Source organism: Malus domestica, chromosome 09 (genome assembly GCF_042453785.1).
Source record: "Malus domestica chromosome 09, GDT2T_hap1".
Lineage (NCBI taxonomy): Eukaryota > Viridiplantae > Streptophyta > Magnoliopsida > Rosales > Rosaceae > Malus > Malus domestica.
In genome coordinates, this window is record NC_091669.1 from 6,221,727 (window position 1) to 6,237,463 (window position 15,737).

General features: G+C 35.6%; 1 protein-coding gene across 1 annotated transcript; it reads right to left on the reverse strand.

Annotated features, from left to right (window-relative positions):
* Positions 1–3,035: 3,035 nt before the first annotated feature.
* LOC103442529 (photosystem II repair protein PSB27-H1, chloroplastic) lies at positions 3,036–3,878 on the reverse strand. Its single transcript, XM_008381330.3, has one exon. The coding sequence runs from the start codon at positions 3,869–3,871 to the stop codon at positions 3,257–3,259; it is 615 nt and encodes a 204-aa protein (XP_008379552.2). The 5' UTR covers positions 3,872–3,878; the 3' UTR covers positions 3,036–3,256.
* Between the last annotated feature and the right edge of the window lie 11,859 nt (positions 3,879–15,737).

Sequence of the window (15,737 nt, forward strand, 5' to 3'; positions counted from 1 at the left end):
ACATTCATGGCAACGGCGTGGGAAGTAATTTTGCTAGGATTCTATAGCAAATCTCAGTATTTGTGACTGAGGTGGGAGGCATAGGAAAGGCCAAAAAGGGTAGGGGCGGGTGGTGTGGGTGATAAGGGCGGGGAACATTTTTTTTACCGATTCATTTAAAAGTAGTATCTCGTTATAGAGACTACAAAAAAAAAAAAAGTTTAGCCTTTATATGTTGTTGTTATTTTGTTCTTTTCAAGTTGCAGTCTCGCTCTTGAAGAATATTATAAGTATGACTAACTTTTTCAATAGCCGTCAAATTTTCATAAAATATCTTATTAGTCCCCGCAATTGAAGGGGATTATGAAGTCTGAATATTCTTGGGGAAGAAGATGAAAAAATGAAATTTAATTGGAGATATTTGTGCCTTAATTGACTCCAACTCTAATTAATTCACACGTCCATCTCAGAAATTAAAATTAAAATGGGCAAACAAAAATTGGATGATGGGTTTTTAACTAAAAAATTTAGATGATAAGTTAGATAGAAGGAGGTAGATGTGTTGGGTTGGTGATGATACCTAATGGGCTTGGATGGATGGAGTTATTGCCCGAGTGTCCCCTCTTAAGCCCCACTGAATTTATGCCTTTCTAATTGCTAAGCTAGTAAGCTTGTATGAGTTTTGCTCTGCTGTCGTCGTACGCATGAAAGGAATAAATCTCAACGGTTCTCTTTTATGTTTTCGTGCGTAGGAGGGCAGGAAAGCTAGACTCATATAGATTTTTCACTCATTTACTCGTAAAAATACATGTACGGGGATAATTCTGAGGCCTATAAATGCCTTCAAGCACCCCCTCAATTCCCCTTTACAAAGCTTGAAGCACTAGCTAGCTGGCTGCCAGTCCAATTATTGTATAAGTTTTTGGTACCTAAAGATCAAAAGGGAGTATATGCGTTAAACAAAACCAAGGGATGTGCTAATTTGGTGCCAACAGGATATTAGGTTTAACAGTGTCTAAGTGCAACAAGCATACTTTTAAAATTGCAAGATTTCTAGCAGCTAGACTATTTTATGCTGAATCTTTGAACTGTATAAGAAACCAAATTCAGATGATGTTAAAGTTCTGGTCAACTTGTAAACGAGTCAGATCGCTAACAGATCACTCATTAAGAACCGGATAAGATATTGTTTGTCAAATCTAGATATAGGCATGATAATTTCTTGCATGACTCATTAACTCGACACAAAACGATACGATCGGTTAACAAATCGAATTGAATCGAATCGTTGTCGAATCATCTCTTATCTTAAGGACCTGCTAAGATAACAGGTTTGCACAATACGACCTAACTCATTTAGATAACTAGTATAACACAAACACGACAAATACGACATGTTTACTAAGCCCAATATGCATGTACACTAAACGTGACAAAGAATTTGGCACAACTAGGGGTAATTTTGAATCTTCAATTATTAATGGCGTGGCCTAACGAAACCGTTGTGCTATATACGCAATAGGTGTGAAGCTAAATGCGGCAATCATGACACCACAAAAAACGATATATATATATATATATAAAAGTCAATGAAGGTTATCTCATTTAAAACTTTTCTAGTTTCACGTACAACATGGATCGGGTCCAAAATTAGGTTTTCCTATACACCATCAGGCTGTTTAGCGACGGTGTCAACCTAATCTATTAAGGCCACGCAACTCTTTAATTCAGTTTCATACAAATTATAATTAGTCAAGGGCTAAACTCATTCTTCCAATATCACTTGCATAAGATGTATCATAATCCTCGAAGAAAAATTCGCACAAAATATTTGCCAGAAAAGTGGATTTTCGGATTATCTTGGCATTGTTTGACTTTAAAAAAAGAGTTTCTCGTAACCGGTTAGACTATTGAATAAAAATTGGACCATGTCAATTATGAAATAGTTACAGTTGCCAACCATGCATGCTGATAATTAGATAAGATTATATGTTAATGTGCATGGTCGTAGGATTTGATTTTGGAATATATATACAGACTAGAAGGTAAGCAAATTGTTAACAAGGAGAGACCACCAAACTAATTGCATCACTTAATTTGACTAATCAACATTCTCTTATAATTAAGAGAGATGTCAACAAATTGCTTGTGATTCAGGACAACATCCCATGCCAGCAAGCAATTTTTGCCTTCTTCACTCTCTTTAAGTGCATTTGTTAAAGAAATACATGCCCTTTGAGTAAAACTACTACTCTTTTGCCTGTTTATTAAGGCCCAAATATTTGTAGCCTGCTGATTATATTCAAAGTTCATACTATTCATGTATAGTCTATTAGCCGCCCTTATGCAAATAGGACTATTTTGATAGTTTTCTGCACATCCACCCCAAAGTTGCCTTTAAGTTTTCTTTTACAAACTATATACATTAGTAGATTAAATTGTTAGTTGTTAGGGAGAAGAGAGATCAGTAAGGATTAAACCCACACCAAAGTGCATAGACATTATTATTTTCCACCACTGCGGTAAAGTGAAGATTTTTAACAGAATGAAGGCATTTTCATTAAGAAAAAGTGTCCTTGTGCTTACATTGTCGAACAAAAAATAAGGAAAAAGGTACCAGTTTGTATATTAGCAAGTAGAGGCCTCCTGTATATAAAAGGTCGTGTATGGACAATTACTAAGCCCAAAATGAAAATTACTGAATTTATTAGGGCAGACATACCAGGCCAGATTTTGGAACTAATATACAAAAGCCTTTCGAAAATAGTTTTGTCGCTGTGGAACTTGAAACTTCAATATATTTTGGATTTAGAATTTTCGGATATTGGAGATGGATTCCATTTTTATACAAATAATCTGTTGCGGGAACATCAAATAAATGGAGATCGGAAGTACGTGCAACCTTCTTCATTGAAACTTCCCCATATATCATGTATGGTACAAAGATAGCAATGAATTTTAGCTAACAATAACATATCATGTGTCGATGCTTTAGTAAAACACAATAATTTCTCCGTGTTCATTTTGTAGTTAATAGTAATGGGCACCACTGTTAATGAGGATAAGCATTCTGTAGAGATGTTATATATCAAAGAGGGTTTTCATCCCCACCAATAATCTAACTCTGTAACCTCACGATAACAAATAAAATGTAAACAATTAAACAGTTCAAAATACTAATTATAGTAATAATACAAAAAGAAAAACAAATTAAAATTTGCTCCTCTCTCATCTCTCCATGAATACTGATCAGTTACCAGTATATCTCTTTACAGATTTATCTGCCCCTTAACAATGCCTTCTCTGCAGTTTCCACCTCTTCTAAAATCCTAGCCTTTCTCTTCGCCGGAAGCGGAGCTGTCGGTCCAAAACTAACATAATGCCCTGAAACCGCATTGATTGCTGAGTAAATGTCTCTAAAAGAAACCCTACTGAGCAGAGTCTTCTCCCTCCTGTACTTGGCCACCCATGAGTTTGATGTTTCTCTCAGCTCCGCCACGGCAGAAGCCACATTGGGGTCGTTTCTATCCATGTTAATGGTCGTTCTGACCTTGTTGATAATCTCCTCCGTTTCTTTTACGTACTCCTCGTCCGAAGCGGCACATGCTGCTGGTGTGAGCGGGAAGAGCCATGCTGGCGAGGACAGAGTTGCTACTGCTGCTGTCGCCACGAACGATAAGAATTCGCGGCGTCGAGGTTGTGGGATTGTGGTTGTGGTGATGGTAGTGGATTTGGTGGACTTGATTGGAGGAAGAGATTTGAGTTTAGAGGTAGGAGTTAGGAGTGTTGGTGAGGCCATGGTTGGGAGTGGAGGGAGAGAGGATTGGGGAGGAGAGAGAGAGTGTTTGTAGGAGTAAGCAGTAATTGGATTTGTGCCACGTGTGCTTATCATCTTATCTTATTTTTTGGTCTTTTGGATGAGAGGTGACCCAATGAGGCATTGGATATAGATCTGCTGGGGTGTACGTGTTGTTAATTAGTTTCACGCTACTTGAAGTTGTGAGGCTTGACCGTTCTAAAACAACAAAATTAGAGGGTAGAAAGTTGTGCAAGTAACACTAGACTTGGAGTATGGTAGCCAACTTGAACTAAAGCAAATAGGGTGTAACGATATTTTGGGAGATTTCAAGTTCGACTTATATGGATCCATGATACTATATATAACTAACTCATTGTATGATTTCTAGGAATAAAATATTATTGTTTCAAAAGAAAAACTTTGTACGTCGTATGATAGATAAAGAGAAGTCAACCCGCGAAGTATGATGTTATAGAAAAAAACTTATATACACCTAGAATACCATTGTCAGGTTGATAATATCTGAAATCGAGCATGCATTGTCATTTGTTTCTTTATTTGTTGTTAAGCCATAAATAAAATTAAGTTATGTTATGGGGCTAATTTATCCTTATTTACACTAAGTCGTATAACTTGGGCTCACCAACTTCGAATCTCAATCTGCGATCCTATTCCAGGACTCGGATGATCCCAACTCGTTCAAGGGCAGATAGGTTTATCCCCATAAATGTGTCTACCACAAAGACCATCAGACTCAGGCATATCTCGCCTTCTTAAAGGGCAACACACGCGTCACCCAAAACGTTGACGTCATGGCTGTGATTGTGTGAAACGTAACTTGACATAACTGAGACCATCAACAAAGAGTTACAGTCATTGTCAATGCCAACTTACCAATCTACCCTCGCTCCAACTCAACGATATGATTAAGGTTGCTCTTTCCTCATTGCCTATAAATAAAACTAGAGGCCTTTAAGCTCAAGACCTTTGTCAAATTCAATTTGTACGATTATACCAAACACACAGTAATTCTTCGATCAATCCAACTTATTTTCAACACAACCCCAATTGTTCTTCAGCAAACCTCTAACTCTTCAGCTACAATCTCAAAAGCCTATCTTTGAAGCAAACATTGCCTACGATCCCTGAGATCTAAAACTTTTACAGCTCTGTCATCCCGTGATATGATTCGGTTGACATGCAATTCTAACCACCCTAATTTTCACTCCGAGGCACATGTTTTGTACTAAGTCCAATATGATACCAGTGAGCTCAGTGGACTCTTCTAGCATTATCTCACCCTTCATGGCGTGAATCTTACTGGAGTTTTATTGATTTCTTTATATTTTCAGTTTATTTACATTTCAAGTCATGTAGCTTGGCCCATCAGCCTAGATTGTACTTTTGTAAACGTTGTATCTCGACTTCATCATGAAATGATTATATTCTTCTATTTCTCACTTTACTTTCCATTTCTCTTTTATTTACATTTTAGGAAAAAAAAAAAACACACAAATTTACACTGAATTTTAAGTCGTCGTTCGCTCGAGGCACATAAAAGAACATAACTGGACCAATGTCCCATTCAGTGCACAATAATTTCGTTAAGAAGTCGATTTACCCGCAACTTTTACAAGCATTGCCTATTTGCAACTTCTAAAAGTGGCACGCCTATCTCTCTTTTTCTCAAGCCATCTGTAAAGTCAAGACTGAAAGCAGCATTCGGGTTAAATACGTATTAATCCCAGTTCAAACTATGTTTGAGTTTTGAAACTAAAATTTACAATGTGTAATCAACTTAAAATATCAAATTCCAAATACAAAGAATTTATCCGATGGAAGAAAATATCCCCCAAATCCCTCAGTCTATAAAGGTATTGAGCCCAAATAGTTCAGGCAATAAAAACATTGGGTTATAGATTTTGGACTCTGACCAAATGTTCAAATCTAAATGGTCTTGTTTGGGCTGGTGTTCTGTCAAACTCATCCCCTAAATCCCTCAGTTCCAGACTCCCAAGTGGAGTCCGCATAATGCATTCTGCAGAAGAAATTTCAATAGCCACTTTCATTGCCTTTACACAAGTGGAGTCTGCATAATGCATTCTGTTTCTAAAACCTAACAAAAAGGTAATTACATCTCTTGTTTTGTCCCCCAAATTCTTCATTTCACTCTTTAGTGCTTGCCAAATTTTACTTTTCCAACTTTATTTACCAAGACCATGTTGCTCAACCTCGGTTTTAGTTGCGATTTTATTCTTTACTTTGTACGTATGAACCCCACCCAGTCCCTATCTTTATATTATTTATAGTATAATTTGGATGCAAAAAGGTAATGGGGTACAAACTTCTTGCTTCATAAAGAAGCCAAGGTTAACATTTGTGTTCCCTTTTCATCATTTCACCTTGCACCCGTACATCTAAAAATGAAATTGTCCATAACTTTTTTGACTTGCAATGATTAGTTTGGTCTAGCGGCACACAATCTTCACTTAACAAAAAAATGTTTCGAGTTTACTCACACAGAACGATAATAATATATTTATAATGAGTTTGATAGGGTGCATGAAAGAGTGAACTACAAGGCTTTTGCATATAAAATGCATTTGAGCATCACTGCCAATAATAATTGGGAAGCCTTTCGTGGAAAAATAAGCTAAAATACAAAATAAAATTGAAAAGGAATCCGAGGGCCATGTTATGAATGTATTGAACAATGGTAATTACTAATTAGAACACTAGTTGAGAATTATGACACTTTGCATGATCATTCCATATGGTTATGAATCATGATCAGTAATCATGATCAAATAATCATTTGTAATTAGAGAATTAATTATATGTGGACTACAATTCAATAGACAGGTAGAACAAGGGCCTACACTTTAAGAAAATTTGGTGTAAAGATAGAGAGCAGCGGTAAAGCCATGACTTATAAAGTTTGCGGAAAGGATATACATTGATTCTTCTGAATTTTGATAGACTATGAAATAAACAGGAACGACAAAATAAGAATTCAATTTCAATTTTGGTTAGTGCTTGGATTTTTCAAATAAATAAAGGGGTGTGATATCCACACACCTCATTTTACTTCTCATACACCTTTTTAATTTTCGATCGTCGGATCGGATGAATTGAAGAAGATCAATGGACAAAAATTATCAAGAGGTGTGTGAGAAGTAAAATAGGGTGTGTGGATAGCACACCCCTAAACAAATATATCAAAAAGCTAAAGGAAGCATAAAAATTTAGAGCGTATCCATAACTGTTTGTCCACATATCCAAATTATGGAAATAGTATTCTAGTTTTATTTATTAAAAAATAAAAAATAAATTTTGGATATGTTGATATAAACTACATTGGTATGAAACTTGTCGTTAAGAAGTGTTAGTGTTAAAAACTCAGACATAGTTAAAACGTATTTGTCTTGAGTGTTACTTTCAGTCTCAATACAGCAAGATGGCTTCATAAGAAGAGAGAATAGGCGTGCCACTGTGGGAGTGTTTATGAAAGTTCTGCATAAAATCAGACTTTTTAACCAAATGATTGTGCAACAAATGAGACGCTAGTTTGGTTAAGTTTTTTATTTATTTATTATTTTTTATTTTTATATGCTTCGGCGAACGAGGACTTAAAATCCAATTTGAAAATAAGTGTTTGCCTAAGTTAAAATTGAAAATAAGATAAGAGTAGAGACAAAAAATTGAATGTAATCATTTCACGATGGAATCGAGAATGTAAGCGTTTATAAAAGAGAATTGGGCTGATGAACCAATCTACATGACTTAAAAAATAAATAAATTGTAAAATATAAGGAAAGCAGTAAACTTTAGCAATTTCCATGCTATGTAATTAAGGTAGAATAATGCTAGAGGAATTGTTTTATCACGGGGGTGGACTGAAGGGAAAACTTTGTCTCAAAGAGGTGATTAGTTTTGGTTGGAATGTTCATTAACTGAATCATACCATGAGGTTGCAATTGTCACAGCCCGTCCCGAAATATTTATTTTCAACAGCGTGAGATTACTTATTTACTCTTGGATGTTTTGTGTGGTTATGTGGGTGAAGTTTTATTTGGACCAATTCAAAGATTTTCCTAAGTTTTTGGAACATTTGGGACTTAAAGAGTTTGTTTTGTGTATTGGAAGACCTTAGGGCTGGTTTGGTATTGCTGTGCTTTGAAAAAAAACTGATGTGAGAATAAGCGGCTGTGCTGTGAGAATAAGCGGCTGTGAAATAAATCAGCAGAGTGTTTGGTAAACTTTTTTGTAAAAGTGCTTTTGGAAAAAAAAAAGCAGTCTAATAGTGGATCTTTTCATTAAAGGAGCACTGTAGTTCTATGTGCTTTGAAAAAAAACCAGTTTTCCAAAGCTACAAATTGCAGCTTCAGCTTTTTCCTTTGATTTCAGCTTATTCTCACAGCAGCTTCCAAAATAAGCCATTTTTTTTAAGTTTACCAAACACCAAAAACACTCCCAGCTTTTTTTCATAGGAGCTTTTTTTAAAATCACCTCAACCCCAAACTGGGGCCAAGTAGGACCAACACACACACACACACACACACACACACACACACACACACACACACACACACACACATACTCAACCTTTCCCCTGTGCACTCTCTCTCCTCTCCCTTTCGATTTTTCTGCAACGTCCGTACAAGTGGACGGACAAATCTCGAACCCTCTCATTCAGACGTGGATCAACGTCAAGAAGTTAAGATTCGAACTCCTTGCAAGCTTCTGAGTTCGTATATGCTATTTTTAGAACTTGATAGCTTCAAAAACCCCGAGAACTCTAACCTCAGATTTCATGCACGGTTCATGCACTAATTAATGTGAGATTTTTAGGAGTTTTTAAGGACATAGGGAGCTTTGGATCATCCTCACGAAGCTCGGAGAAGAAAAACCAAACGATTTGGACGTCGGAAAATCAAGTTCGACGAGTTTTAAGTTTTCGTCGGATTATCGAGCTTTCTCCGGCGAGTTTTCGTGGATTTCAAACCTTGAAATTGGTAAAGATGTGTTCTTCTAGTTATAAGCTTTAAATTGAGACCAATTTCATGAGTTTTGATTAAGAAATGATTGAGATATAAGGATTTTAAGATTTTTCAGTTTCCAGCAACGGCAACTGTCGCCGGAGTTCGAAGGTAAGGGATGACGGAATATTCCATCAACTGTGACGGAATATTCCTAACGGCAACTAACGGCGTTGGTTGATTTTAACGGAATATTCCTTAAATTTAACGGAATATTCTTAATGGCCGTTAGGCCTCAGTTAAGGTTTGGCCGCGCGTAGGGGTACGTAGGGCTGTGCCTCCGTCGGCGCGTGGGTGGTCAGAAAATTTTTCTAAAAATATGGGGATGTTCGTGAGGTTGTGTAGATCACGTTGGTATATTCAAACATCCTATTTGAGCATTATATGAGAAGTTATTAGCTAGTATTGGTTATGTGTTTTAAATTAACGTTTTTATAGTTGTTTCGCATATAGGGGAGACTTATCCCGAGGATGAGCGCAGTCAAGGGCGACTCGAGGGCTACGACCCTTCGACATACCAGTGAGTGAGCTTTTGGTTTTAAGTAAATATGTATATGCTTGGTATTTTTCCCAGAAAATGCATTTAAATGAATTATGACTTAAATTGCCATGCCAAATATTTTACATTTAGAATATGCATATGATGTTTGCTTATATATATAATTGTGATGCTGAGGACGGTCAGGTAAGTCTCAGGTGAGTTTATGAATTGTGAATGTGAATAACGGTTATGATTAATTGAGTAACATTGAGCTCATAAACCTGCACTGCGGTGTTAGTGATTTAGCCAAAGATAGGGCACATGCCTGTTTATAATGTCACCTCCCGCACCATATGCTCACATTCGATCCAATTTAGGTGCACAGTCTTGTCGTACAGACCATTATAGGTGGTTTCAACTCGTAAGTGACTAGCGATTTATCGCACAGTTATAATGAGAATGTAGTAATGAGCATAATTATATTACACTCAGTCATGTCGTACAGACCATTACAGTGGTTCCAACTTGTGTGCAGTGTAGTGTCGTATAGGTCACTTGTAGTGACTCCGGCTAGATTAACTAATGAGCTATGAATTCAGCCATACAGACTTCTGCAGGGGTTCCGACCAATATGTTATTTTCCATGAATTTATTTTCACCTGAGTTACTTATTCTGTTTTATATTTTGGCATGACATATTTATGTTTATGATTATGTGAAGTATAAATTGATTGATATATATATATATATATATATATATGTATAGTTATATTCCATTTTTGGGAAAGTTATACATGTTTTACGGCAATGGGTTAGAGCATTTGATAAATGAAATGGTTTTGAAAAGCTTTGTTTTTGCCCACTCACACTTTCTGTTTTGCACCCCTCCAGATTTTAGGTAAGCTTGTCCGTTGGTGGCTTGCGAGGATTGAACGGAGGTTTTGACAAAATATCACAATGTAGGACATCTTTGAGTGTCATTTAATTAGTACTTGTTTTCTGGACTGAACTTAGGCTATTTATGCTTTGATTGTGAATTCACTCATATTCTAGCACTCCTCTTAGCTAGTACTCTTATGAATTGGTTTTTATTTATTCGTCTTCTTTATTATTATCATTGTTTCCGCACTGTGCACATGGTTACGTCACCCTTACGTGACAGCCAGTATACCCTGATTTGGGTTGGGGTGTGCTAGCAATGCTATAAATGTTTTAGATCTCAAGGATCCTAGGCAGTGTTTGCTTTGAAGAAAGCTTAGGGTTGTAGCTGAAGACCTGAGAGAGTTTCTGAAGAGCAATTGGTTTGTGTTGAAAAGCAGTTAGATTAATTGAAGAACCACTTAAGGTTTGTAAACATAGAGATTGACAATTGACGAAAATGCTTAGTTTGAAGGCCTTTGGTCCTATTTATAAGCGGCTGGGGAAGAGCAACCTTGATCATATAACTGAGCTGGTGCAAGGGTAGATCAATCATTTGATGCTGACAAAAATTGCAATTCTTGGTTGCTGGCATCCGCTAGGAATCTGGGACCAGCGTGTCTGGTGGCATTTTCCTGGGGGACCAGCGTGTTTGGTGACTCATTGTTGGCCTTGTTACGATCATTGCACGCTTGTTGCGCATGACACCAACGTGTCTGGTGACACATCCCTTGTTGTTTAAGGAGACGAGAGATTATCAGGATTGGTCGTCCATATGATAGATGCGCTTCGGATGGGTAGAGTGCGAGCCCTCAAACAATTGTGGAATAGTGAAAAGCGGTATCCAGAGCCTTAGGGGATTATCCTACGTTGGGCCTTAAAGTCGGTGGGCAGTTGTCGCATGACTCCTATAAATATAAATAGATTGATTTCATAGTAGCCTTATTTTTATTTATAGTCCAAACAAGAAGAGTCAAAATTAAGACATCTTGCTTATCACTAGACTAAATTGAGAAGCTCCGAAGGGACCTAAACCTAAACATCACACAAAATGGAAGATTTAAAACAAAAATGAACAAAAAATTCTCAAAATTAGGATTTCTTATTTGTATTTTCGGATTTGGCTACAATAAATATAAGTTTGTAGTATGTCCCTAAATTTTCATCCACTTTATTTTAGTGTCATACTTGATCAATATTATCTTTTTCATACTTAATTTTTTATTCTAAATGTTTGAGCCAATGTCGGTACTTGATCAATAATGCATCAAATACCGACATTGGCTCAAACATGTAGAATAAAAAATTAAGTATGAAAAAGCTTCCGGTTATAAATTGTCAGAAATGAAAAAGCTTTTGGATTTGCAGACATGATCTTCATTTTCAGAAGAAAAAGAGGTGGGGTGTGAATTAGTCATGTCCCATGTGAATGTAACGTGCTCTTCTCATACTTTCAAAGAAAAAATATATCTTGAACGATATTATTTTCTAAAATACGTAGAGGTATATTTTTCTAAAATATGTATACGTACGTCAACAGTGATCATCTCACAAAATAATGTTTTATTTTTCAGACGAAATTGTGTATTGTTTTGGTAAAATGAAATATGATTATATATATGATTTTGTGTGCATCTGTAATTTTAATACCACTGAATGTTTGACATCAGTTTGCAATTTTTTTTGTAAAGAAATTATAAAGGAATATAAAAGGCCTATTCCTTTTGAGCTGGGTTGCCTGCCCTTCATTATCATTTCCAGTTCCACATGATCTGGTTTAGAGTAGTTCCAGCCTTGCTATTCACAATGAAGGGGAACACAATTTAATTGGGTCACAGACTTACAAACGACCATGCAACTTGCAGGCTAGATGTATACAACTACAAGATTTGTGGTCATAGATTAGGGTTTAAGTTTGAAACTGAATTGTAGGGTTGCAGTACTAGCTCAAATGGATAACATGTGAACAAAGCACAAGGAGAACGAGAAGTTCTTAGGTAGGGCAACTCTACACACAGGGCCATTGGGTCTTATGGAAGAAATGCAAGAGCAATCATCATAGCGGGAGAAAGTTGTCTTATGTGACATGATGAACTTGCGTGTCATAGAAGTATATAAAGAAGCAAAGATGATATATTCATGTTTTAGGATTTTTTTTTTTTCATATGTGACAACTCTAAAGAATTTTTATGAGTGAACAAGCTTTTTCTAGAGCCAATGCAGATGAACTTTTTCAAGTGACAACCAAATTTCTCTAATTGACGTTCATCCAAAACTCACTATTAACGACAATGATCAATGGTGCTTTATGTTATATGTACCATCATTTTTCAAAAAAAAAAAAAAATGCTTATCTTCTCTTCAACATCATATTGAGACAACTGCATAAGGAGTTTAAGTAACAGACAAGTTTGGTTAAAGCCTAATCTTATGGCATGATTTGTGTTCTTAGAAAGAAATCTTAAATCCCCACACTTTTAAAAGTTTTAAGTAGGGTTGCTTTCATTTTTGCCAGAATTGTCATTGCCAACCGTAGCTTAGTTGTTAGCTTATCCCCATCTCCTTTACTTTTTCCCTTCCCTCTCTTCATTTAAATCATCATATTTGTGATCGATTCATAACGGAACGAGTAGAGTATGTCTATGCGTCTAGAGTTAGATTCAACTACATCATACAACATACGCCATTAGGCTCAGCAAATCACAACACTTTAAACTTGATATTTATATCAAAATAAAAGGATAGAGATCCCTGCCGGATTTCACCCCACCAAATCCTAAAGATCTGGAGATCTGAATTCTTGAAATTTGATCAAACGGCTACAAATAAGGATCCTTATAAAAGTGATAATAATTGTAACCGTTTGATCAAATTTCAAGAGTTTGAATCTTCGGATCTTTGTCCAAAATAAAATATATAGGAAGAGAAAAAGAGGAAGGGAAAAAGGAAAAAGAAGGCGGACAAGAAAGATAGCACGGACGGGGAGGTGAGTGTGTGTGTAGGGTTTGTAGTAGATGGGCAGAAGAACCGAAGGACAGGGGGAGGGAGGGAGGGAGGGAGGAAAGTTGGGCAAGTTGGCAAATTTTATTTACGTCGTCATTACTTTGAGGGTGGGACATTCGGCCACGGCACGTGTCCCGAGTTTGTGTCAGTTTGGTGTGTGCCTTTCTGTCTTTTCAACTTCGAACAGCAACACCGGTTCCAGGTTCACACTCTTTCAGTCTTCACTCCGTAATAATGGACTTGATTCTCTTCTTCTTGTATCTCCCCCCTCTCATTGTTTTTTAATTTAGACCATTCAAAAATAAATTTAATAACTTAGAGCTGTGTCACATATTTAATGAGTTTTAATTTTAAATTTTTTCTAGTTAAAATAGTCATTAATATTGATGTAATTTTTTATTTTGATTTCTGATAATGAAAATTGGTAGAAATGATATTTGAGTTTATCTACTGTAAATTATTTTGATTATTCTATAAAAAATCTATTAATATTATTGTTAAATTGTCATGTGAAATATCACGTGACTCACCTTTTTAAGCATATTTTTGCCAAATCAACTTATCCACTTAACGAGGATATTGACAGGTTTTTTACGGAATGACCCATAATTTATGATAGACAGACTTAAGATCACTTCTATCAAATTTCATTATTATGAATCAAAGTAATGAGTTATGCCAATTTCATAGACTATTTTAGTTAAAAAGTTTTTTTTTTCCATGTGGTTTTTGTTCAACAATCTTTCATCTTTTCCACCATTATTCACATCGGAAAAGGATCCTCGTCGGATCTTTTTCCTAAGGATTCTAGGAATTCTGTGATTGTATCCGTTCATCGTATATCGTGCGGTCAGAAATTATTTTAAATTTTAAATTTTAAATTAAATATAAATAGTACTTAACAAAAACTGATCACGTATAATGAATATACACGATCCCAAAATCCCCAAGATTTCATTCACATCATCGCTTACCCTCCTCCTCTTCCACACATCACTCATGGTACATTTGATGGGATTTGGATCCTCTCCTGAGCTCAGCCTGCTGAGCTTCATGATCAAATCACACGAGCTGTTGGATTTTAATTCAATAGTTACAATTATTATAACTTTTAGAGGAGTTCCTTTTTTTTAGCTGTTGAATCAAAATCCAACTGTCTGTATGATTTACTTAGAATGCTCATAAGGTTTAGCTCAGGAGAGAATCCAAATCCCATTTGATGGAAAATTTTGATGTTCGTAGTTTGTGGATTCAATTGGATTTGACCAAAAGCATTAAAAGCAATAAAATAATTAAATATGAAGCACAATTTCAAGTCCTTTGATTTTTTTTTTTCTTTCTAACAGTCTAAATTAAAAGGAAGGGGTGAGAAGAAGAGTAGTGAGAGAGAAGGGAATCATCCTCCCATAAAAATAACATGTAAAAATAAATGTATTTTTGTGATATTTTTCGTGTTTTTTTACCGTCAGTAAACATGCTTATGAACTGGATGATAACGATTAACCAATAACCAGGTCCAAGTCTTGAAAACAATGCAATATAACATAACTTTTGAGACAAATAAGAGCACAAAGTTAACTAATAAAAGTTAAAACATTTGATTTAATCACCAAAATATACTTACTGCTAATACAAATTTATTCTACAAATCGACATAACACAACAAATAAGAAAAACACCCTTAAAACAACTTGCATGTAGCGAGACTACAAAACACAATAAACTCATGCAGAGTTTTTGGAATTCTTATAAAGAAGGCAAAAATGGGCTAACCAAAACAAAAACCACAGACGAAGAACACCACTTGTTGTGATTAAGAGCTGCCACCAGAGTCGAGGTCGACCACGAAATAGACACCATAGCTAGATAAAGCACACCACAATGGTGCATGCGAACCAATTGCCCCAAAAACTTAGAAGGTCAGGGTTGTCACCAACTCAAAGCCAAAGTATAAAGGGTACGGGAGATTTCTCTTTTTCCTCTAATCATGATTTTTTTTTTGGTGTGCTATCCACAAATTCTATTTTATTTCTCACACGCCCTTGATAATTTCTATCCGTTGATCCTTTTTAATTCATCTGATCCGATAGATGAAAATTAAAAAGATGTGTAAGAAGTAAAATGAGGTGTGTGTATATCACACCTCTTTTTTTTCTCTAGGTTTGAACGTATTCTAATCATGATTATGATGATTACAAAATTTAAATATTTTGACTATAACTTTCAATCAAAATATAATTGAAGGGATACTAAGTTAAGAAAAATAAGTCATATATAAATCAAGGTTCAATGATACATTATAACATCGTACTTTTCATTATTTACATTTTAATTAAAAATTTAACTTATTTTGATTTCTTACAAACAATTTTTTTGTTGAAGACTTATTACAAGCATAAAAATTTGAATTTCATTTTTCCCGTTGAAGTAACAAATTGTGCATCATAAAAAGAGATTTTCATTATTTCAATTTTTTAGCCTTTTAGGTGGGAAGAAGAAAAAGAAAAGGGAAAGAAAT

Coding starts and splice junctions, on each gene's coding strand:
- LOC103442529 (XM_008381330.3), bottom strand. CDS start 3,871: ATGATAAGCACACGTGGCACAAATCCAATTACTGCTTACTCCTACAAA.